This window comes from Eumetopias jubatus, unplaced genomic scaffold, assembly GCF_037043125.1.
Source record: "Eumetopias jubatus isolate StellerSeaLion01/CBP00866 unplaced genomic scaffold, mEumJub1_p1.0 scaffold_13, whole genome shotgun sequence".
NCBI classification, from domain to species: domain Eukaryota; kingdom Metazoa; phylum Chordata; class Mammalia; order Carnivora; family Otariidae; genus Eumetopias; species Eumetopias jubatus.
This window is the reverse complement of record NW_028274819.1, coordinates 89,468,807-89,493,343: the sequence shown is the minus strand read 5'-3', so window position 1 is coordinate 89,493,343 and position 24,537 is coordinate 89,468,807. Positions and strand designations below refer to the sequence as shown.

At 45.6% G+C, this 24,537-nt stretch overlaps 1 protein-coding gene across 3 annotated transcripts in view; it reads left to right on the top strand.

The window, feature by feature from the left end:
* FLI1 (Fli-1 proto-oncogene, ETS transcription factor) overlaps positions 1 to 23,791 on the top strand; it is a 112,419-nt gene extending 88,628 nt beyond the window's left edge. For 2 of the 3 annotated variants that reach the window (XM_028120844.2, XM_028120842.2), the window contains 4 exons: positions 16,817 to 16,882; positions 18,726 to 18,785; positions 20,624 to 20,671; positions 21,785 to 23,791. In XM_028120844.2, coding sequence (XP_027976645.1) covers positions 16,817 to 16,882; positions 18,726 to 18,785; positions 20,624 to 20,671; positions 21,785 to 22,314 — 704 coding nt within the window. In that variant the 3' untranslated portion in view covers positions 22,315 to 23,791. The remainder of the gene's footprint in view (positions 1 to 16,816; positions 16,883 to 18,725; positions 18,786 to 20,623; positions 20,672 to 21,784) is intronic. The other variant, XM_028120843.2, reaches the window with a different exon arrangement.
* Positions 23,792 to 24,537: the final 746 nt, after the last annotated feature.

Genomic DNA, 24,537 nt, shown 5'->3' with positions numbered 1-24,537 from the left:
TATGTATCTAAATAGTAGACATGGTATGGGTACCTGGATTTTATTTTGGGAGGGGCAGGGGGAGAAAGAGTGAGAATCCCAAGCGGACTCCAAGCCCAGCCCTGAGCCCGATGCAGGGCTCGATCCCCCAACCCTGAGATCATGACCTGAGGCAAAATCAAGAGTCAGATGCCCAACCGACTGCACCACCCAGGTGCCCTGGTGCCTCGATTTTATAGGAGGACACTGGAGGTCTGGAAGTTAAGTGGCCTTTCCAAGTACATATGAGTCCCGGAGCCAGGACCATTGGCTTTCCAGACCTGTTCTCTCTGCCCTCCACGCTGAGGTTGGAGTGTGCTTGGGGGTGCAGGTCAGAGCTCCACCTTGTTTCCGGGGTAAACCCTAGGGCCTCCCAGTGCTCTCAGCCGGACAATCAGCATGCAATAATCAGCCCATCTCTCCTTCGGAGCTGCTTTGCATGCCTAAACCCTCATTTCCTTAGCTCCTCATGCTGGATCTGTTTAAATACCTCAGACTCTCCAAAAGTCAGAGGATATTGAGCTCCTTGTTTATTAACTCCTGGAACTCATAAAGCTGCCAAGGGCCCGTGTAGCCCTGAGCTGTTTGCTCCAGCCAGGGAAGGCTTTCCGAAGCTGCTGCTGAATGCAAAGCCTGAGTGCGGGTAGGGTGTCTGCCTGTGCAGTAGCCATCTCTAGCAGTTGCTTTGGCTAATGGAAAAAAAGTCTGTCCGCTAACACTCTAAGTATGGGGGGGGGCAACTACCTTTCCACGTCCTTTGAAGAGAAATGCCTAACTGGCGCTGAAGATCATGCTAACAAGAGCCCAGTGTCTCTCAAGGAGATTTCCAGATGGCAGCTTCCGCCCCCCACCCCCTTTGCGCACATAGCAACGGCCCCTTTTCTGCAACCCTTTATTGTTTGCCAAGCATTTGCACATCCATTATCTCATTTGCGCCCTCACAACATCACCCTGAGACAGCAGGGCTGGTATTATTATTATTATTCCCATTCTGTAGACTACAGGGGTTCATGGGAAGTCCCCCCCAGGTCCTAGGGTAGAGCAGGGCTCACACATAGGTCTCTGGGCTCTTTCCTCCCACCACGCTGTTTCTCACATCGTCCTCTCAATATATTTAATTCAAGCATCTAACGATATTTTAAATGTAAGTCAATTAAATTATTCAATTAGTGCCCCAAATTTACCCAAGGCAGGTGTTCATCTCTCATTTCAACATTAGAACATATTGATTAGAAACTCAAGCTCTGGACTCAGACTGTATGACCCTGTACAAGTCACTTACTTTTGCTGCATTAATTTCCCCTGTCTAAAATGAGGACACTTTTAGCACCCCTTCAGGGCTGAGATAGTACTCACCAATCACTTAGCATGGTATCTCACATACCAATAAATGCTCCATATGTTAGCTCCATGAATTATTATAATTAGTATTATTGCAAAAGAATTAGAATAGTTTTGAGGGTTGACCATTTGTTGACGCTGTGCCGAACGTTGAGAAGGGTACCTTACTACATCATATGGCACGGTAATACCATCAATGGGACATCCAAGTTGCTTAAAATCTTATTAAGGAGATACACGTGGAACTCTTAAGGAATAAAAGGAAATTGCATGTAGTCAATCAGAAAAATACATGCTACATCCAAGAAGTTCTCTGAGAGTAACGGAGAGATGAAAAATCATTCAGTGCTAATGCTGCGCGTCCTCCCCGCCAAACCTTTCATGTGACAGAAGAGCTGTGAGGCCAGAGAAGATTGGGTCCAGCCAAGACCACACAGGCAGTGAGTGGCAAGGGACAGAGCCTGAAGTCACTCAGGACGTTAGTCAGGAACGGACCAAAATTCTGTGATTCATGCCGTCCTCCACCCTATTCAATCACGTCTTCATTTATTAAGAACCTACCGTGTTTGGGACACTAGGCTGAGCCCCAGAAATCTGGTGTGCAACCAGCACCTACTGTCAAGGGGCTCAAAATCAGAGATACTACGGATAAGTCCAGTAAGTCATTAAATACTGTATACTGGAGTATGGGTAATATAGCACCAAATCTTGCCACTCCCCCTGCATTTACATCCTCTCTGGGGTGTCCTTTATGATTGAATTTTAGAGGTTGGAGCGAAAGATGGGAGGCCTTTGGAGATATGCAGCATAGTAGTCCTGGGAGTGGATATGGAGACGAGCGGAAGGTGGTCAACCCCAAAGACACCAGACAGTGTGTCTGGCACTGTTGCATACCCCTGGGGGCTACAGTGCGGGGGCCAGGAGGGTTCAGGCTGGGATTTGGGGGAGGAGCCCAGGTGAGCTTCTCTGGGGGTATATGAGCATGCCTTGGGGAAGGACCAAGGCCTCAGTGTATGATAGGGGCGTGGGGAGGGGAAAGCCCTGAGTGGTGTCTTGGTGGCTTACGTGAAACTGAAAGACAGAGTCCGGTTGGGTGGTCTCCCTGTGGGACAGGAAGCTCTGAAAAGGAACCCAGAGCCAGGAATTTGCTTCAAAATACTGGGGGCTGAAGAGAGGGAGTAGGTGGGAGTAGAGTTGAAATGAGATTGGCCATGAGTCCATGCTTGTTAAAGAGGATAAAGGGCCCTCCGGGGTTCCATAGACTTTTCACTCTGGTTTTCTATACCTCTGAAATTTTCCATAATTTAAAAGCTGCCTTGAGAAACTTTGTTGCAATGGGGAAAAAAGCAGAGATGAGTTCAGAATATTTATTCCTAAAGCTATGCACAGTGTGTATCGCATCTTGAATGAGGGTGACATGTGTTCGAGTTCAGCACTTGGGTGGGCTTTGGGCAGCATCCTGAGTGTGGTGTCTCTCCAGGAGGGTGGGTGAGCATGGTGTTCAGCGTGGGCATGCCCTGGATAGGGTAGCACACCGGGGGTTGGTCTGGAACATGTGTACCCGTAGGAAAAGGCCTGTAATACTGTGAGGTAATCTCCTGTTATTTTTAGGGAGTAAATAACATCTCTTATATAGCAGGTTATATGGTTCCAACAGGCTCTGTCTGTGTCAACTAACATACACTTAAAATTTGAGGGTATTAAGGCCTCATAGGAGGGCCCGTTAAGAACTTTGTCATTCTGTGTTTTTCCTTTATGATGAAATACCTCTAATCCATTTTTAGCAAAGTAGGGGTGATTGCTGAATGTGTGTGTGTGTGTGTGTGTGTGTGTGTGTGTGAGCTTGTGCTGTTTCTGTGGTCCAAAGGCAAGATTTATGATTCTAGAATAGACAGTAGCTTGCTCTCTCCATTTTATTTTTTTCAAACTGTTTTTCTTTGAAATTCCAGAGTTAATGTTTTGTCTGCTTTCGATCTGACCCTCTTTGGAGAGCTACATGTTTTTGTGTGTGTATGTATGTGTGTGTGTGTGTGTGTGTTCAGCAGAGGGAGATTGAGAGAGAGAGAGAGCGAGCGAGCTGGGAAACAAAGAATGGTTGTCTCCAAACTGTAGCAGGCAGGAAACCCCAATCCCAAGGGAATTTAGCCAGCCAGCCCTGTCCCGGAGTCAGACTCCAGCTCTCTGAATTCAATTTGACAGCTTGTCTGGGACACTTTCTAAGTAACCATTATCCTTCCTTTCTCTTAAGTAAAAGCACTGTTATTTTTTTTCCATGGGTGTGCTGCGTGCGCTGTTATCACACATGTGTGGGTTACACATAGCAACTAGGACATGCTTTCTCTAAATTATTGGAAACACTTAGCCTGTTTCCTAAGACAAGTGTAAATTTGTTCCAGAATAACGAGGCCAGCGACTTTCAGTATTGTGCCCTTGTCTTGTGGGAGGAAGGTACAGAGGAATTTTGTTGGGACATTTCTTTTTTTCCTTTAGTTGCAGTTAAGGACTGCATTCCCTTATTTGAAGGAGTTTCTCTGTCGCAGGAATAATTCAAATTTTATATGTTTTATTCCTTTGAGGGTTTTTTTTTAAAATGTATTCAAGCAAAGGTATCTTCCCATGATCATTCTCCTCAGTGTCTGTGTTTGATTGATAGATTATTTTAGAGAAAGAGACCATCATACATCACACTGCAGGAGAGAGTTCAGAGGTGGATGGGTGTCAACCATGGGACCCCCCCCGCCGGGTTGGCACGGGGCAGACACACACAACTAGGGTGACCTTCTAGAGTTCCAAGCGTGTGCTTCTCAGTCTTGTCTCCTGTACTTACTCAGATCAGTTGACTTTGCTACCACAGCACGGTGGGATTGTGAGGCAAAAGCCAGCCTTTCTGTGTGTGTGTGTGTGTGTGTGTGTGTGTGTGTGTGTATTTGAAGGCTGTCAAGGTTCAGCTAGGCAGGATCCACAGGCACAAGTCCCAGAACAGTCTCAGTCCCTTCGGGGTGCAGGGACATAACAGGTTTGCCCAGTGGCACACACCCTTCTTCCCTGTCTCACCCCCAGCCCAGTCTATGTCCTAGAAATCCACATTCTGAAATCTCCCCTGACCCCACACGCGCCATGTTGTATTTGAATATTTAACGAAGAAATGGGCCTCGACCCTTGAGGCCTGGGTCAGACAACGTCTCCTCAATATGGTCACCCCCCCATTCCCACAGTGCTTTGCTTGTACCCCCTGTTTTCCCAATTTAGCATTCAACAGATTCCGTCATAATAGTCTTTTCTCTTGCAAGACTTGAAGCATCTTGGAGGTGGGGACTGTGTCTTCAACAAGGCCACTGGGTCGATGGATAAAAATTATAGGCAAAGTGCCTTCAATTATTCCCCAAGAGCTTACTGCACAACTAACCGTTTGTGGTGTTTCCCAATATGAGAGCGATATTTTGGCTTCATCTGCTGCAGAGGTGGCGTGGAACCTGCCTTTTCTTTCTACCTTGCCTCTCATTTCCCCTGCGCTTGACCCCAAGGCAAATCCTCTGAAGCTGTGCTCAATCCCATCCGTGAGGAGAGGGAAGAGCTTGCCAGGAGCAGATTCCAGTCATGAGATGATAGCTCCCCTTCACCCTTTTTTGATCAGCTCAAACTCCCCTTGGGGGCCCTTCAGATCTGGGCCCTCTGTTTACATGTTCCCTTGCAAAGAGAGGCAGAGGAGCACCAAGCCAAGGAAAGGTAATTTCGCAGGGAAAATGGACCTCCTGCTCACTTCAACCCTCCGTTCCTTTTTTAGAGCCTTCCCCCATGATGATAACAGCCAGCACTTACTGAGGCCTGACACACGCCAAGAACTTTCTATTCGCTTCTCGTTTACACTTCATAGCAACCCTATTTAGTTGGCACTATTGTTATTTCTCACTTCACATATGCGAAAACTGGGGCACAGAGAGGTTAATCCCACATCACAAAGCTGGTAGGAAGCCCAGCAGGGACCGTGACGGCAGCGTCCTGCCTGCCAGGTGGGGACAAGGCTCCACACTTGCTTCTTCTAGTCCTTACGTCACCCCACGGAAAGGCCCATTTCTTCCAGGCAGCTGATGTCACCTAGCTGCTGAGAGGATGAGATGAGACTAATGGATTCCGGCTAAGGTCCAAAAAATCAGGGACCTGACTCGGCATCCTCAGTGTTTACATTTCCAGAAGCATGTGAGGTGGTTTCACAGATGCGCTCATCATTATCATGTTTTATCACCTACATAACATTACACTTTCTTTCGTGTTCAATATGACACTTAAACGAATAAAGGGGAAAAAAGAAGAGATTTAGAAAAGGGAATGATATATTGAGTAACACTCTGTCAATCAATGAGGATTGCAGTAAACTTAATTGTTTTAATGTATCTTTTTAAATTTAAATTCATATAGTGTATTATTAGTTTCAGAGGTAGAGCTCAGTGATTCATCAGTTGCAAATCACACCCAGTGCCCAGGACATCCCGTGCCCTCCTTAATGCCCATCCCCCAGTTACCCCACCCCCCATCCCCCTCCCCTCCAGCAACCCTCAGTTTGTTTCCTATGATTAAGAGTCTCTTATGGTTTGTCTCCCTCTCTGATTTGGTCTTCTTTTATCTTTTCCTCCCTTCCCCTATGCTCCTCTGTTTTGTAAACTTAATTTTTACAATAAGGGTGGAAAGACACAAGGCTAGTAAATCTAGTTGTGAAATGTCCCTCGCATTGCAACAGATAAGCAATCCCTTGCCTCTGTAAGCTACATTGACCCCCCGGTGCTCAAGGAGGAGAAAGAAAGATGCAGAATCGCCTGGGAGCGTTTTAAAGACACATGCCAGGACGCTCCAGCCACCCCAGCCCACACACCCTCCTTGATTCCTATATGCCTGTGCTGAGCAATGGAGCCCGAGAGGAAGTCAGAGCTGGGATTTGGCTTCTTAGAATAAGCACCTTCCACTGTTTCTGAACTCTTGTGCCCTGACACCATCCCTACCATTGAAAGCTGAAGCTTTATTTGGATACTGAAGGGAGAAGAAATGTGCCTTCCTTGCTCTGCATGGGCACCCTTTTCTGCCACCACAGCGTTGGCCTTTTCCTGTCCCTGTGCCGGAAGGCACTCAGGCCCCTAGTCCTATTCCTGGCTACTTACAAGTTCCCCAACTTTGGCCTTCCTGCCCTCCGTGGGCATGTCTTTTGTCTTTATATCTTTGTTTATTGAAGCTGCTCTTAGGTGCTCCTGGAGAAATCCAGAACTGGATAGGCATCAACTTGTCCTGCAACATTAATGATGGTGACAATGAATGGATGAGCCCTGCTGCCTTTTAATAGGAGAAAATGGCTTTAAGTAAGCCCAGGAGGTGGGGGAGGGGGAGGGGGCAAAACTGTGGGAAAGGTATTTGGAGGCCACTTGACCTCAAGAGCACCCTTCCAATCCTTCAGCCAGACAACAACTCCACCCCCGCCACCAGGGAGGGGCCTCCCATGACAGTGCTGGGGGAGGGGGCCGGTGCAGTTCCCACCACCGTTAATGCCAGTTTCTTAGTAGCATTTCACACTTACTAAGCGGGCCATTTGAGTTTTGAATTTCCAATTCATCTCCAGACTCTTGACTATTACTATTTTAGGTCTCTCATCTCTACCAAATTTCACTTTGACTCAGACATTTCATCCCATTCCAGATAAGAGAGCTCAGACTCAAAGTGAGATTGGCTTGGGTTGATGTAACTCCATTTCTATTACCATGTGGTCTCGGTTTGTAATAGAAGCTAGAAGTAACCCCTGTTGGCTATTTTTGAGTAGTGAGGTCCCAAAGTACTTGGGAAAGAAAATACTAGGTCCACAAGGGCTCCAGAGGACCTGCTCGTGGCCACCTCAACACATAATATTCCAAATGCATGTGTTTTGCAAAATATACTGATATAGAAGTCGTACAGAGAGATTGTTTGGGGCGTGGTAGTTATTGGAAAATATTTGAAAGAAGCTTGCTTCGTCTCGTGCTCATAGACCAAATTCTATCATCTATCTATCTATCTATCCCTCTATCTGGAGAAAGAGAGAGAGAGAGAGAAATTTCTCTCCTGCCAGATAGAGGTGTAGGGGTTTAGGGCATCTTCTAGTGAAAAGCCAAAGTATCAATAGTATCATTTGTTATTTTAATATAAGAACTTTTCCCAAGTTCTTTTTATAAATGTTAACAACTTTCTTTAGAGAAGCCCCTATCTAAGAAAATAAAGAACTTACCTCTCATGAATTATCCTTTTGGAGAACATCAAGTCTTTGAGGAAGAAATACTATAGCTAGAAACACTAACCAGGACTCTTAGTCCTGGGCTTTTCCTCTCTCATCTCAGGAATCTATAAGCTCCCACCTGGGAGGATCAAGAAAAAATTTAAACATGGCTCTTCGATAAAGTTCACATTCTCATGTCAGGCATACTCTAAAGAAAAAGTGGTAATTAAACGGGATTATTACTTTGTCTAACAAAATTCAACATACCTTTCAAAGCCCAAGTCAAGTCCTGCCTTTAAGATATTTCTTCATTACTCCCAAAGACTACAATCTCTTCTCAAACCCCTACCACACTCACAAGCTATCTATGAACCTAATTACCTAATTGTAAGATTACCTCGTAGTCTTTAATTGTGAGTTTGGTCCTGCGTCCTTTTTTTCCAGCCCTGTAGATATTTAGTAAATACCACTGAGAGCTGATGGGTTCACTGGGGAAGAAAAATCTAGTCTTTGACAATTTAATTAAATATTTACCCAATCCTTCTGCTTCACTAAAGAAAGAACCAAAAGAAATCAGCTTTGGTTGACACAAGAAAGATTAACTTCCTATCTCCCATGAATTAAACTCTGGAACAAGATAGCAGCTATAATTCCATAGGACACTTCGAAATATATAAAGCATTTTCACATACATGATCTCATTTCTCCTCAGTAGAACCCTGTGGGGATTAAAGGAGCCATTTGGCTTTCCAAACTCATAAATTTAGAAGAATCATTTTCTTTCCCCCAAGTACCTACCTTTTACAGATAGGTTAACTGAGATTCAGAGAGATTAAGTCGCTTGCCTTAATTCATGCAGCTGGTAACCAGCAGAGATAGGAAGCAAACCAAGGAGTTCTGAAGCCCAGTCCAGAATTCTTCCCATTGCAATGAGCTGTTTCCCTGCGTGGAATAGATTAAAGAGAAATTATGGAATCCTTCTAATGAAAATCTTTAGGCACCTTTACTAACACCACAAACAACCTTATGCTTGATAAGATTTGGGTACCACGCTTCCAAAGGGGTGAAAATCATTCTTGGCATAATTTTGAAAAATCTTTGAGCTTAAAAAGTCTTCAGTCTGCCTGTAAAATAATTATCAGCCCTGCCCAATATCCTAGAGGAGTTTAGAGAATGGCAGTTTTTATGCTATGAGTCATACTTTCAATTTCTATTAAAATTCTTACATGGCCACATATGCTTTCTCTCAGGCTTTGGGCCTCCAGGCCTGTGCTAATTTGCATGTCTGGTTTAGATAATGTCTGAGGTCTCTTCCAGTCCGAAAAGAAGCCTCTGATTCTGTTATATAAGTGAGATCACATTCCACCTACCAAGAATTGGTGGTTATTTTTCTTTAAAACTACTGTGTTTTTGTTGTGTGGATGCCGGACACAGAGATGAAAGCATGTCATGCTTACCTACCAGGCCATAAAGATGGAATACTCCTTCACCATGAACTGTCCACTCTTTCTACACTGACCCCAGAGAATCTCCCTTTCCTGCAAACCATTTCTGATGCAGCTCAACAGGCAAATCCTAGGCAGTGATGGGATTTTAAGGCAATCCTAAGTCAGTGTGAGGGGAAGACCTCGGGGTTGCCAATTAGCCTGATTCTAAGTCTGCAAAAACTGGTGAACCCTTTTACTAGACTGAACTCATCCCACATCGTACTGTCCTCACCCCAAAACACCAGAAAGATGCTGTCAGGTTTTTTCACTAATCTTGTTGTCTTCCAACATAAAGTAATTCCCACTAAATAAAGAGCTAATAGAAGGGCATCGACTTTCCAGGGGGGCTTTCAGATCAACGTAGGGCGAGCTGGCCACTCTTCGTGAGAAAATTATGGCGCTAGGGAGAGCTCTGTTCTCACATCAGACAGCTCAGGTCTTTGCTCCAGTGATGTGTTTTCAGGGAGCCCCTCCCCATCCCTCGACTGCCTGCTCTGCTTTCAGTGTTTTCTCTTTCTCCATGGCTCTCACCACCTTCTCATATACAATGTAGTTTACTGTTTGTTTTGAATGTAAGTCCCACAGAGCAGGGATGTTTGTCTAGCCATCACTGTGTTCTCAGCACATAGAGTGGTGTCTGGCACGACAGTAGACATTCAGTAAAACGTGGTTGAATGAATGAATGTATTGTGGGATAGGAGATATTGATTAAGTCCAGTAAGCTAGTGTTGGGGAGGGGAAGAATCGCGGGGCGGGCGAGGGAAACAAAGGTGATTAAGACACAGTCCCTCTCTTCCAAAAGATCATCACCAAGTAAGGGGGGGGGGGTATGTGGACAAAGAATTACACAAGAAGACGGAACAGGGCAGGGCAATAAACGTCAGACTATCACTAGGGAGCCTTGACCTGCAGACCTTGAAAAGAAAAGGATGCAAAAGCTGATTTGTGGAGCAGACACAGGATTGCGTCCCCTATGGCCAGAGCGAGTGAAGACAACCTCACTGTGAAAATGTCAGCTCCAGTTATTCAGATCAGGGTCCTCAGCAGAGTGGAGGGAGTTGAACACAGACGACCTCTCATTTCCCCTCAAGCCCTGTTACCTAGGTGAACAGTGAGGGTTTCTTTTTCCTGTGTGGAATACTTTTAAACCCGAGGCAGATTTGACCAAAAAGCCTGCACTTTAGTTCTGTCCACATGGCCCAATGCGGAGGGGAATTTGGGCAAACACCCAATTAATCTAGTCAGTACGAATTGCTTTTCCACATAAGCCTGGCCCAAAAATCCCACTTTGAGGCCTTATCAAAATAAATAGGTCATTTAGACTTCTGTGTCATTCAGACACAGAGCCCACGGGAGACACAAAGTGAACGAAGGGTCCAGGCTCAGCGGGGAGCCTCGTGTGACTGTGGCAAGGTTGTACCTGGCCAACGTGCCACTCGCCTTTCCGAACTTTTCATATTTAAAAACCATCCATTTTTTTTCAAGCATTTTTCTCAGATGTCCTTTTTTTTCCCCTTCGCACATATAATATCTTAAACAGTACCTCCATTATACTCCACACAGCGGGGCCGGTGCTGAGGCTGAGGGGCTGTTTGGATTCCAGGACAAGATCCTTGAGCAAAGGAAATCTGATCCACGATGGTTTTTTTTTTTTGTTGTTTTTTTCTGTGAGTTCCAAGTTTGAGGAAGGCCTTCCCTAGATATTTCCCTCCTCCTGAATTCTCAGTGGAAGCCAAGATCCTCTGCTGCTCTTTGGAACAGAAGATACCCCCGAGGTGAAGGCTGGGCTGCCCCAATAGCACGGGTTGAAATGAGGTGAGGGGACACAGCTCTGAGCATCGGGGCCGGCTGGGCAGGGACTGGGGGAGCCGGCAGTCGGGTGGACGCTGGACTCTTACCACCCAAGCCTACTCTACCCTCAGCCGGCCCTCGGCCACTGTCCCTCACCGTGTCCCAGCGCCGTGTCTCTCAAACCGGGGTCCAAGCTAATCTACTTCTTGTGTCGAAAGAGGGCCACACATGCTTCCGATGGGGGATTGTTGATTTAGGAGCACAGCAGTGGAACGATTCTGTCTCCTTTATGGCTTCACTTCCTTTTCAAGGCCTTCCTTGAACTTTTTAACCTCGACTCACCAAGAGAAACAGTTTAGAGGTACAAGGAAGAGAATAAACGACCGGTCTATGGTGCAGATTTTAAATCATCAGATGTTGATTTAGTCCTCAGGGCAGTCTCTAAGGGATTTGTTTTTCAGCTCTTTTAGAGAAGCAGAACCTGAGGTTCAAAAAAGCAGAGTAGCCCTTTGGCCAAGATCACTCATGAGTAGATGACAGAGCTGGGGTCCGAACCCAGGGCTAACTGACTCTACACTCTGTGACATAACCGCTGAAGAAAGCTCAGGGCCTCCCACAGAGAAAGGACACCTCCACAGGGGCATCCTGTGCCCTCCATAAAGTGCTACCTCTCAGGTGCTAGCTGCCTGTGCAGTGTTTTCGAAGCGGGAGGCCAGGCCGGAAGGTCAGACATCTGGCATGGTTGCTGGCAGGCCTTGTGGCCGAGACAGTGGCAGGCAAGAAGCTGGTCCCGAGGTGGGGGTCGGGAAGGTTCAGGAAGCAGAGCAGGCTTTCACAGGTCGGACACAGCGTCACGGGCAACACAAAGGGGAGCCCAGAGGAAAGCAGTGTGGGTTGGGTTGTTGGCCAGTAGGGCCTGCTCCTCAGAGAATGGGCCTGTCAGAAGCCCAGGACCTCAGAGGGGAGAAGGGGCTTTGGAGGATCATCTGGCCCAAACGTCTACCCACGACAAACATGGTCGCTCCCCTACAGTTCTTCCCGGTGAGCTTCTAGGGGATGTATCTTCCCCCAAGTGGGTTGGGCCTTTTCTTGGGAAGTCCAGGGCTCTGGGTCTCCTTTGGCATCCTCAAGCTTTCAAGAAAGGAAGTCTGGATCTGACTGAGAGAAGCAGCTTTGTCCATTCTTCAGCTGAAAGGTCTACTCAGAAGCCGGGCTTTCCACGGATAAACAGGGTTAGGTGCTGCCAACTCTTTCAGCAGCAACCAGAAATTCGATGAGAAGGTTCAGGGAAAATTCATCTTTTTTCCATCAAGTAATTGAGAGCACGGCCTTGTGTCATAAGAGATCAGGAGAGAAGCTCTTGTGTGCTGGTGTCCCTGCATCTCCGGCCTCCAGGTGAGATCATGACAAAGTAGAGAGCTGTGTGTCTCCTGGGACATGAAGTCTTCAGACAGCCAAACGTGGTGTCAGGGCAGAAAGAAACTTTCTTTCCTGAGTCAGTTGGCCAGATTTCTAGAACCCATTTAAAAGCTTCACACAGAAACTGAGTTAACACTGGGATGTCTATGAGAAGGTCATGTCCAGAAAGAGCTTTCCCCTTCTAGCAGAGACTTTTCAGAAAAAAAAAGAAAAAAAATCTCTATGTTCATATTTCTCTACTCCAGGAGGCTCTCCTGAATCTGAAAGGCCATTTCATGTCTGATTCAGCCACACTGAGTATCACATAATGGAGATACTGTTCAGGCCGTTATATACGTGAGGCTGAAGTATCTACAATGCCCCGCAGTGCCCCGATTCTCCAGCACAAGCTTCTGGTCTCTCTTTGCTTTGGCAAAAATTGAGCTCGGGACTGCCCGAAACCATGGGCTCCAGCTGGAGCCCTTTGGGTGACGTGTCTGAGAAGGAATCACAATGAGATGTGTCATCTTAGTATTCTGTAAAGCCAGGGAGTGTCAGCCTTTACCAAAGCAAAAAGACAGTTTGTCAGAGTCGGAGTGATTTTTCTGCTGATAATGCCGTCTGCCACCACATAGAAGATTGTCAATCAGTCTGCTGGTTCCTAACGGTCACTTTTTTGAAACTTTTGCTCTGCTGCTACCTTAAGCTTGTCTTTTCAGAAGACAGTTCTCAGAAAGCAGAAGTATGCACCATATTGGGGGGCTGTGGGGCAGGGGCGGGGGTCAGTGCACACTCAGGCTGCTGCGTGGACCTGGCATAGGCCATCAGAGAACTCTCCCTGTGCTGACCAGCAGCGTTGGTCAGGGACTCTGCCATAGCCAGGCTTCAGGCCCCGGGAGGGCTGGTGTTGGCGCAGAAATGTGAGTTGCTGGGTTAACTCCCAGGTCCAGGCTTTTCCATTTGGGTTGTAGACATATTTCTGTTTGTGTGTCTGGGATGAGAACTGCCACACTGCTAAGTTTTGCCTTGCATGACTTTAGGTGGGAAAAAACAAACCCTCATTTCAATGACATTGTTAAAAATATATATAATAAAATGCGGGCACTTAAATGTGTGGTGTCCACTGTGGGGACAAGGTTTTAGCCTATGCCTTGTAATATGTGCATTGTTGTCCATTGTGTCTCGAGGGTACCCAGGGCTAATATGGCCTCTTCACCTCATCACCCAGACTTAAATCACCTAAGAGACTTCAGTGGGGAGAAGTCAAGGTCGGAGCCTTGAATTCTCTTCAACTAGTGAAGCAGTGAACAATAAGAGGAATATACTTAGCATATACTTAGCAAGAGGAAAATATTGGCCCCGTCTATTCATTCATTCTACAAATAATTATCGTGCACCTGTCCTGTGCAGGACACTGTTCTAGGTGCTTGGTTATATCAGGGAACAGAAGATTGCTACCCTTGTGGACCTGGCATTCGGGTAGGAGATGCAGACTATAAGCAACAAACATGAGTCAGTGATTAAATTAGGTGATAAGTAGACAAAGAAATAAGTAGAGCAGAATAAGGGGGTCGGGGGCAGGGGAGGAGAAGTGAATGTGTGTTTGGTAGGGCTAGCAAACCCATGTCTCTGGGGCTAATCATTTTTTAGGTGCATAATAAGGATGCCAATAATAATATTACTTGCCAACATGTGCCGAGGCTGACTCCATGCTCTCACTAGACCAGGCGTTTACTTGGCTATCTCATTTAATCTGAAAGGCTACCCTGGTTCTTCAGCTCTCTGAGGCCAAGTGCCAGACCTTGGTTCTTGGCGTTGGTCTTCTCCAGCGGACCTTTGTCTTTACAATAGGATTTACTCCCAAAACTCTGGTCTTCATTGAAATGTTACATGTAGCAAATGTCCCTGTGAGCCCCAGTGCCCACGGAGTGGATTTGTTTTTTTTTTTTTCTTTTTGTTTCTTAAAGATTTTTATTTATTCATTTGAGACACAGAGATACACACGGAGGGAGAGCATGAGCAGGGGGAGAGGGAGAGGGAGAAGCAGGCTTCCCGCCAAGCCAGGAGCCCGATGCGGGGCTCGATCCCAAGACCCTGAGATCATGACCTGAGCCAAAGGCAGATGCTCAACCATCTGAGCCACCCAGGTGCCCCCAGAGTGCATTTGTTAAACTCTTCAGTTAACGGACCCAGGGCATCCTTATTGGACCCAGATAGCCGTGGCGGGATTTTCCATGTAGGTAGATGGGAATGAAAAAGCAAAAGGAAGGGGCCTTGTGGTCTGTGTTGCTCTCAGTTCACACACTGCTTGGGAACCATTGGCAGTAGACTACTAGCAGTCTACTGTTGACTAGAAGCTGTGCCAATAACATAAATAGTCGTCTAACACATATTTTGTATGGTAGATGTATTATACGCTATATTCTTACAACACGGTAAGCTAGAGAAAAGAAAATGTTAGTAAGGAAATCATAAGAAAGAGAGAAGACCTTTATAGTACTTGCACCCTACACGATCCACGTATAAGTGGACCCACGCAGTCAAACAGTGGTGTTCAAGGCCCAACTATAAATTACCAGAGGCCTAACCAGCATTTACTCCCCGCCCCTGCCCCAAAGAGAAATCTTGAGGAATCCTGCCTTTTGTTTTGCTTATACCAGCATTGCACACACTCTGCAGACCCCTGCAAGACATCCCAGAAAATGCTCATGCGAGCAGAGCATTCCAGGCCCCTAAACAAGTTGGGATTTTTGTTCATGTTTGTTTTGTTTTGTTTTTAAGCAAGAGGAAGAATCTATTTGCAGGAGAATTGTGGGGGTGGGGGGAGGGAAAGCCAAATAAAAACAAAAACAGACGACTTAAATGCGTGGAGTTTTGTCTCTCTTTTGTCCCTTTCTCTGCCCTTCCTCCCCATCCCCATTCCCCCTCACTTTCTGTTTTGCTTTTCATGCCAGTTGCTACAGATGGTAATTTAAAAACTGCCCTGGCTTTTCCAGAGCCAGGAGGAATGTGCATCCACACGTGGATTTTTCCACAAGAAAACTGTCCCTGTCTTTTGGTTCTTCTTACCAGAACCAATGAGAACAAGCAATAGGATGAGCCCATCCATCTCCTCAGTTCTTATTCTAATTTGCTGGAGAGGCTCAGAGGAGTGGTGGTTGTAGGGGGCGGGGAGGTATGGATTGTGTTCCACCCTGTCAGGCTGCTGCTTGATGAGGTTTGAGCTCCATTTGTTCGGATGGTTTTTATGGTTTCTTTGTTGTTCGTGGAAAGACTTTGAAAGTCATCATTCTGAATCCTCCAACTCTTCTGCTCTTCCTGCTCAGTGTCTCAGCGGGACTCACACCACGAGAAGGGAAAAGAGGAAGTTTCCAGCCAGTTAGTTATGCAGTTCCTGAACGCGGTTGTGGAGGCACGTGGAATCTTTCAAGAAAGAGGTTGTGATCACAAAGGGGCAGGTTCAGTGGAAGGTTCTCCAAGGCACCCTGAGAGCAAGCCAGTAGGCGTCTCCAGGCAGGAAGCCTCGCTCCTCCGTGCCCTTGCTTCTTGCTCCTGCCCCCTTTCCAGCCACACTCTGGCCTCCTTTCTTTCTCTGTGGTGGTCAGGACCAGCCCTTCCACTCTCCCTGGAAGAGGACGGAAGGCCTAGAATGTGCTCGTGCGTCTGAAATATCAGTGTGCTGAAGCACGGGGCCAGAGTCGGCCGCCAGGAACATCACGAGCCTGGTCTTTGAGACCTTCTTCCCAGGGAGTCTTTAATCTGGACCTAGCTCATCTTTTCAGAGCTGCTTAAAGGACTTTACTACACAACTACAGATTTTTTTTTTCTTTCTAAACTTGCATTCGTTTATATTTGTAGAAAACTTTATAAGTTGCCTCACATATGTTACCTCGTTTGAGTACTGCCTGTCTTACTTAGTCAGGCCACTATAACAAGTGGCTATAACTGAGTGGCTTAGAAACAAGAGATATTTAGCACATCGCCTCCAGGCCGGGAGCTAGCTCTCGGGCCTCTTCTGATAAGGCCGCTGATCCCCTTCATGCGAGCTCCATCCCCATAACCTAACTATCTCCCAAAGCCTGCACCTCCTAACACCATCACATCACATCGCAACACATCACGTGTTGATATCATGTGAATTTGGGGGCGGGAGAGGGGAGGACATACAAATAGTCAGCTCACAGCATTACTACAACTCCATAAGGTAGATAAGTGGTGTAAATTTTCATGTCCAGAGTCAAGAACATTGAAGCTCGGGGAAGGCTAATGATTCATCCAAGGTCCCACAACAAATAGGAGTGAGGGGCAGAACTTGCACCAATCCTCTGACTTCAGATTCAGGATTCTTTCCATTCACTCCAGCTTCCAATGACTGTTAATGTTCCTTCCCACCCGTACCCCAGGAGGAGAGTACTCTTCTGGAGCTTAGTCATGCTTAAGACGTCATGGCTGATTAAATCAAATTTCTCCTGATCACTAAAAGGGAATCCTCATGGCACCTGTCTGAAAAGCTGGAGATGCTGATGTACCTCTACTTGTTGTTTTTCATTAGACCCTTCTTATGACTCAGTCAGGAGAGGAGGATGGGGCAATAACATGAATTCTGGCCTCAACAAAAGTAAGTAAATGTCACGCTATTATTTGGAGGAAAACATTTTTTTCTACAAACACGGGTGGAGAACAGGGTCATGAGCTAGAACAGGGCAGGGGTGAGCATCTGTTGTCTTGCCTATAGGGAGGACATCAAAATTAACTGCCAGGGTAGGGCCTATCAGTGATACCTGTTCCCTGAAAGATGGTGTGAGTTTTTCATTCAGACCTTTCGGTTTTGTTGCATTGCATTTGGTTTTCGCATTTTTGAAGTTAGAAGGCTTCTCAGGACTGGGTTTTCTGTATGAATGGAAGGTTGCTGGATTTGGATCTAGCCATTTCTGTCATGATAATGGTCCTTCATGACTTTCCTCTTCTGAGTGTTGAAGCTTACTCATAAATACCAACCTCCCTGACCTGGTTTCATGAAGGGCTGGGATGGAAGATGGTCTTTGCAGGCAATGGTGGGGGTCTGACACATCAATTTGTGTTCAAGTCCAACCCAAAATCTCCCTTTCAGGGAGTGGGGAAGGAGAATGACTATAAACTCCTAACCAGGATGTGTGAACCTCGCTATCTGTAGGAAGCAAAGGGTCAAGCACATGGGTGGTGAAGGGCCTTCTTTCAAGAAGGCTGGGATTACAAATTGATACCCAAGCAATACTAGGATCCCTTTCAGTACTGTGTATTCATTATTTGTTTACTCCATGCCCAGGACTTGGCACTCTCAGGTTCACAAAGATGAATCAGACACAGGCCAGTCTGTCAAGCTGGGGAGAGGGGTTACACACACACAGCTCTTTTCATCTGGGTGGTATCAAGGAAGGCCTGTGGACCTGGCACCATTTGAGTTGACTCCTGAAGGAGAGGCAGGATTTGGCCCTGCAGAGATGGGGAAGACAGAGCCTCCTGGGAGAGGTGGGGACCAGGGAAAGATGTCAGGGTTGACATGTCTGACGGTTAGGGAGGACTCAGATACACAGAGGGAAAACAGTCTGGAAGGGCAAGGAAGGGGCACAAAGGCTGCTGTGAAGGTAGACCTTCATTCTTTAGTCAGTGAAGACTCACAAAGGTGCTTGGATGGTGGAGGGAAATGGTTTAGGGAAATGAAACTGACTAAATATCATATGGTGGACGAGTGGGAAGAGAGGGGAGTGGTGAGGATACAGTCAGACTAAGCCATAAACTGTGTGAGAAGCCACGAAGGTCTAGGATGGAGAAGCTATGATGGGACCCGAAAGGCTGTATGTGAGGGGTTCCACGAGGGGAACTCACAAAGCATGGAAACGCACAAGCAGGTGACATTCACTCACATGTCACCATCCCGTTAAGAACCTTGAAATTTCTTACTTAAAAATGCAATTCACAGCAGCAATACCATTAGGCATGCTGTGCTGTATGTTTGTTGTTCTCATTGTCTCCCCGTGAAAATGTAAGTTCTACTGGAACTGCTGGTTCATTGCTAAATCTCCAGCACCAAGAATACTGCCAGGACTAGAAGATGCTAGACAAATATTTATAAGACTTATAAGATTTGCTCATTTATTTTAGAGAGAGACGGAGGGGAGGGGCAGAAGGAGAGAGAATCTTTCAAGCAGACTCCCCACTGAGCATGGAGCCTGACCCGGGGCTCGACCTCACGACCCTGAGATCATGACCTGAGCTGAAACCCAGAGTCTGATGCTCAACTGACTGAGCCACCGTGGCGCCCCTCTAGATAAATATTTATAAAACAAAATGAATGAGTGAGTGAGTGGAGAGTGGGTGAATGAGCGAATGAATGAGGGAGCACCTGTGGAGGGCTTTGAACGAGATGTTTCTCTTCCCTCATGGAGAGTGCCCAACTCACCTTATCTCTTTCCCTACCACAGGTCCCCCACTTGCAGGAGCACAAGCAATGAGTAAGAATACTGAACAAAGGCCCCAACCAGGTACCTGTCTGGGATGGGTCATCCCTCCTTTGCTCTTTATTCCATTTGGTCAACTGAGGAGAACTGAGTCAATACACAGTATTTGCCCTCATTTTTCTCTTTCACAGGGGGTCCCTATTTTGACTCCCTGTAAGAGCTCTGTGAATTAAAAGTAGCAGGCACTAGAACCAGGCAAAGATTCGTTAAATATCGGAGGTAAAATGAATGTAAAGATTAAAGGTTCCAACACCTCATTTTGTAAAATAAAGAAACTGAGGCCCAGAGAGGGCAGGTGATTTGCCAAAAGTCATGCAGCTGGTTTATGAGAGAACTAGAGCTCTAATCCTCAGACTCCAGAGGTGCTGGTCCAAACCTTTTAGGCTTCACAAAACCTTTCTCCTAAAACTACCCTCAGCCCGTGATGGGTCTGCTTAACAAATTAGGCAGGTGAACTTCTCAAACCATGGATTGGAGACTCTTGGTATTGGAGTGAAACTAGGTCTAAAACATCCTTCTATGACACCTGTCTTATGATTATCTCACCTCTACTTGAATATTTATAGCTACCAGGAGTCCACTACCTCGCTAAGCTCATTTCCACTCTTGCAGCCAAAGTCCCCCTCATTGTAACTGCTGTCCAGCTTTCTGGTTTGCCCTCTGGAAAACCTTCCTCCCGTTCTGTAGGAAGGTCCTGTATCTGAAGATGGCTGTCATGTCCACTCCCAAGCCCAGCTCTGTTTTCCCTGTGTGACACAGCTGAGATTAAGTTCTGGACAAGCCACTGGCTTTAAGACAGATAAACATCGTATTCCATCTCTATCGAAGGCAGAACAATAGAGAATTGACCTACATGTCATTGGGAAGGTTGAGAAAGGATGTGCTGAATGAAACACATAAGCCAAACAGGGTTTGACATAGCCGATTTAAAGAATTCCCAACGACAACAAAATTAGACATTACCTGCTAAAAATGTTTCAGTTGTCGTGCTGTGTGGGTATGTGGATGCAAAAGGGTAGACGAAGCAGCCTTGAGGACTTTTCAGGTTAATTCATGGTTGCAAGCAGAAACCCCCAAATCATGCTGATTTTTTAAAAATTGCAACGACACGTGCAAAAATAGTAAAATTGTATCAAACATTTGACAACCTGGCGGAGTGTGTACCATGATTTCCCGACCTGAAAAAAAAGAAGACCAACCTCATGTAATTAATACTGCAAAGATTCTTTTTATAATTAAATAATCATGTAAGTTTTATGGAGACTGAGATATAAAGAACAGTCATTTTGCAGCTAAAATACAAATTCTGGCTGTCATTTTGAAGCTGAAGGTGCTGGAATTTGGTGCTAGAAGGGAGCAGAGATTGTCCAGTGAGTTATTTAGTTTGTAATGTAAGTGGGGCTACAGCCCAGGCTGCCTGATTTCCAGGCACTAATGCTACATCACAAAACCAGAGATGTATACAGAGTTGCAAAGACCAGGAATCACTAGACCTTTCTTTAACTCGTTTTAATAAGGCATCCTTCACCTTAGTCATGATGATTGAATATTAGCCAGCTTCTTTCATGATTCTCTTTTAGGCAATGACAGCATTATCTACAAATTTTGGACACCGACTATGAAAAAAAAAAATGATGCTGCTAGTATCCTATGTTTCTGTAATTATAGGGATGAAAACCGTAACCGCTCCAGATCTTTGAGGTCTGCACATAAAAGCAGTAAAGGTTTCTGAAATCAGGGTTTTTTTTTTTTTTTATGGTATTGAAATAAAAGTATAAACCCCAGGGGTATTCTTATTATTAATGCTGTTGTTTTTATATTTTTAATAACAGTGAAGCTAATTTCCTTTTTTGCTTCCTTAGATCCATATCAGATCCTGGGCCCGACCAGCAGTCGCCTAGCCAACCCTGGTAAGTTTACTTTGGCCGGCAAGGTTTTTCTTTCCAGAATGTTCCATAGCTCTGTGAGGTCACAGAGACCTCTGTCCTAAGTTCAGACACCTGACTAGGAAGTAACATGTACTCTTTCCCTTGAAATGGTCAACATCTGCTTCTCTAGCATACAAGTGAGAGGTTGGAGCTTGTTATTAGGTAGTAGTTATGTCCATTAGCTGAGGCTTCTTTTGGAAAACAAACATATTAGCACTGCCTATCTGCATGGAAGCTTAGATTAGTAATAAATGGCACAGGTAGAAATTTTTGTAGGGAAAGAAGTAGGGGCCAGGGGAGCAATTCCAGTGAGTTCTCAGTTATGGCCCTCATGGAAGTCCCAAGTGAATAGATGTCCCCAAGGCGTTTTATTCTTGCACTTTAGAAAGTGTTGCAGTTTTCTGGCCTTATGAAGGAGGTGTGTCCCTGAAAAGTTAAAATAAATCTGACAATGTCCTTTATGGGTTCATTATTAAAAATAGCTCTCAAATGAGTTCTAGACCAAGACCACCAAGCGTGTGAGCTAACTGGCCCTTTGCAGTAGTCAAGTCCACATCTTCACATCCCAGGGAACCCCTGTTGCCAATGTCTGCAGGCCCATTCTTTAGTGCCTGGCCATTCCTGTTTTGGGGTCTTGGGGTCAGGGGAGGGGGCAGGGAGAAGCCACGCAGCTCCCTCTCCTCTTATTTTTCTCCCCGCCCAAGTTCTTCTCTGTCGGACTTAGAGCCGAGAGCCAAGCACTTGGGCTCTGCTAAGGAACATTCCAGGTCCCTTCAGCCTGACACCAGGGCCACACCTTCTCCCTGTGACCCTCGCTGTGGTCTCCTGGCCCCGATTCCCCGTGGATAGAGACTAGACAGTGATTCAGGTCTTTCCAGAAGAAAAGATGCAAAACTCTTGCCAAAAGGGGTGGGAAGTGGCTTGCCCCAAATCACAACAGCCAAGGGGCTGCCAGAGGCAGGAGATCCTGAATGTGGAAGGAAATGATGGGTTTCTGACAAAGGGTGAGAGGATCCTGGCATTTCAGGGAATTGGATCCTGACTTCCGCGGGCTGAGCTGCTCTGTTTTCTCCCGTTGCCTCTCACCGCCTGCAGGAAGCGGGCAGATCCAGCTGTGGCAGTTCCTCCTCGAGCTCCTGTCCGACAGTGCCAATGCAAGCTGTATCACCTGGGAGGGGACCAACGGGGAGTTCAAAATGACGGACCCCGACGAGGTGGCCCGGCGCTGGGGGGAGCGGAAAAGCAAGCCCAACATGAATTACGACAAGCTGAGCCGGGCCCTCAGATACTACTATGATAAAAACATTATGACCAAAGTGCATGGCAAGAGGTATGCCTACAAATTTGACTTCCACGGCATCGCGCAGGCTCTGCAGCCACATCCCACCGAGTCGTCCATGTACAAGTACCCTTCTGATATCTCCTACATGCCCTCCTACCACGCCCATCAACAAAAGGTGAACTTTGTCCCTCCCCACCCGACCTCCATGCCTGTTACTTCCTCTAGCTTCTTTGGAGCAGCGTCACAATACTGGACCTCCCCCACGGGTGGGATTTACCCCAACCCCAATGTCCCCCGCCATCCCAACACCCATGTGCCCTCACACTTAGGCAGCTACTACTAGAAGCTTAATCATCAGTGGCCTTCTACCTGAAGCCCTCCATTCCTCACACTTCCTGGGATACTTTGGACTCCAAAGGACATACGTGGCCTTGAAGAGAAAACAAAACTGGATGTTCTTTCTTGTTGGATAGAACCTTTGTTCTTTAAAAACAATCCTTTTTTTTTTTTTTTTTTTTAACGTTGGTAACTTCTGCTTCCTCTACCTTGAACAAAGAGATGGATGATTTTCTGGGCCAGTACACCAGTTTGGATTCTCAATCTGCTATCATCTTCTGAGTTGAATATTTAGATTACTGGAATGGTTGTATCATGGTTCTAGGAAAGAAACTGTAAATTTTCTTTATATTTTTATGACCAAAGCAGTTTCTTATCAACACACGGGTCTCATCATGGACCTTGTAGGGTTCAGTATGATAAAGAATCATGGACTTAACCAGTTAATGCTCTGGTTTGAGACTGAGTGAAAATAGAGGCAGGAAAGCTTATATAACCTTATTTCAGGGGAACCTGATTCAGTGGATGGCAACTGGAACATTGGTTGTAAGGCCAGTGAAGTTTTCACCCAACTGGAATTTAAAAGAAAGAACATGTGTGTGTATTTAAGAAGCCGTGGGCATTGCAAAATCCCTCCCAGTGGGCAGTATGCACTAGGCTGACCATCCTCTCTAGAAATAGTCAAGATATGAACTTAAGAAATGTTAATGCAAATGCAGACATTACTGAAAGACAGAGAATTAAATAATTTTTTTTTTTTTTTAAGTAATGACAGTGGGTCCCAGAACTTTGAAAAGTCTTAGGGATTTCTGAACACAAACAGATTCGCAAGCGCTGTGCGTTTGTCAGACCACCAGTCCAGGGTCAACCAATCAGAAGGCAACTTACTGTATAAATTATGCAGAGTTATTTTCCTATATCTCACAGTATTAAAAATAGATAATTAAAAAAAGTAAAAAGAATAAATAAACGAGTTGACCTCGGTCACAAAGACAATTTTACTATCAAATCAGTCGTTATTTTTTTAAATATAATTTGTACATCTTTTGTCAATCTGTACATTTGGGCTGTTTGTACGTTTTTATAGCTGGTTTTTAAAAAGCATAATGTGACTATTGCTAAAAAGAAAACAGGACGTTTGAGTCACTGACTTTACTAGAAAAGAGAAGCACCATGCAGTATTTAACGGGCGTGCACAAGCAGGTAAAGGCAATCCATTCAAATCTTTAATGCTTTGGAAATGTTTGTAAATAACCATAATGCAATAATCACAACTTTGAAAAGAACAAGCAAACTTTCCCTTGTGGATACGAGGGATTTTCCTGCCCTATATATGCAATATATTTTTTAGATATTAAAATATATATAATTTTTCAGGTAATCATTGACTTTTTTAAAACTATATTAAGTGTTAAGCTGACAATTGTCAATGAAGACTATGTTGTAAAATAATTTGACTAAATAAATTGTGCCTTCTCTCAGAACTGAGGACATCGTCTTCTTATTTACCCCTCATTAGGCCAAAGGGTTTTCCCAGGGGAAGCTCCCGATTGAAACTCTTGTACCGTAAAGACTTTTTCATGTGTATGTGCTGCTGGAAAGCAGAAAGCACAAAATCAGTGTGGTTTTTATTGTTGTTTGTATTAGTCAGTGTTCTCCAGAGAAACAGAACCTATAAGATGTACAGTATTGATGGAGATTAACTGTGAGGACCTAGCTTACAAAATCATGGAGGCCAAGAAGTCCCACAATCTGCTGTCTGCAAGCTGGAGACACAGGAAAGCCAGTGATGTGTTCTAGTGTGAACCCGAAGGCCTAAGAACTAGGGAAGCTCATGGTAGAAATCCTAGGCGGAGGGGAGGGAAAATGTCCCACCTCAAGCAGGCAGGCAGGAAGCAAAGAAGTGAATTCCTTCTTCCTGTGCATTTTGTTCTATCCAGACCCTCCATGGATTGGATGATGTCCTTGGGCTTTGGGTAAAGCAATTTATTTGGCTGAGTCCACAGATTCAAATGTTACTCTCACCTGGAAACACTTGCACATACAAACTCAGAAGTAATATTTAACCTGGGCACCCAGTGGCCCAGGCAAGTTGATACTTAAATCAACCTTCACATTGCAGAGACATTTGCAGAGATTTTTTTAAATGTTATTTAAATCTTCCTCCAGCCTAAAAGGGTTTTATAGGATGACAGCCAGGGCCATGGATAATCTGTGTCCAAGAACCAGA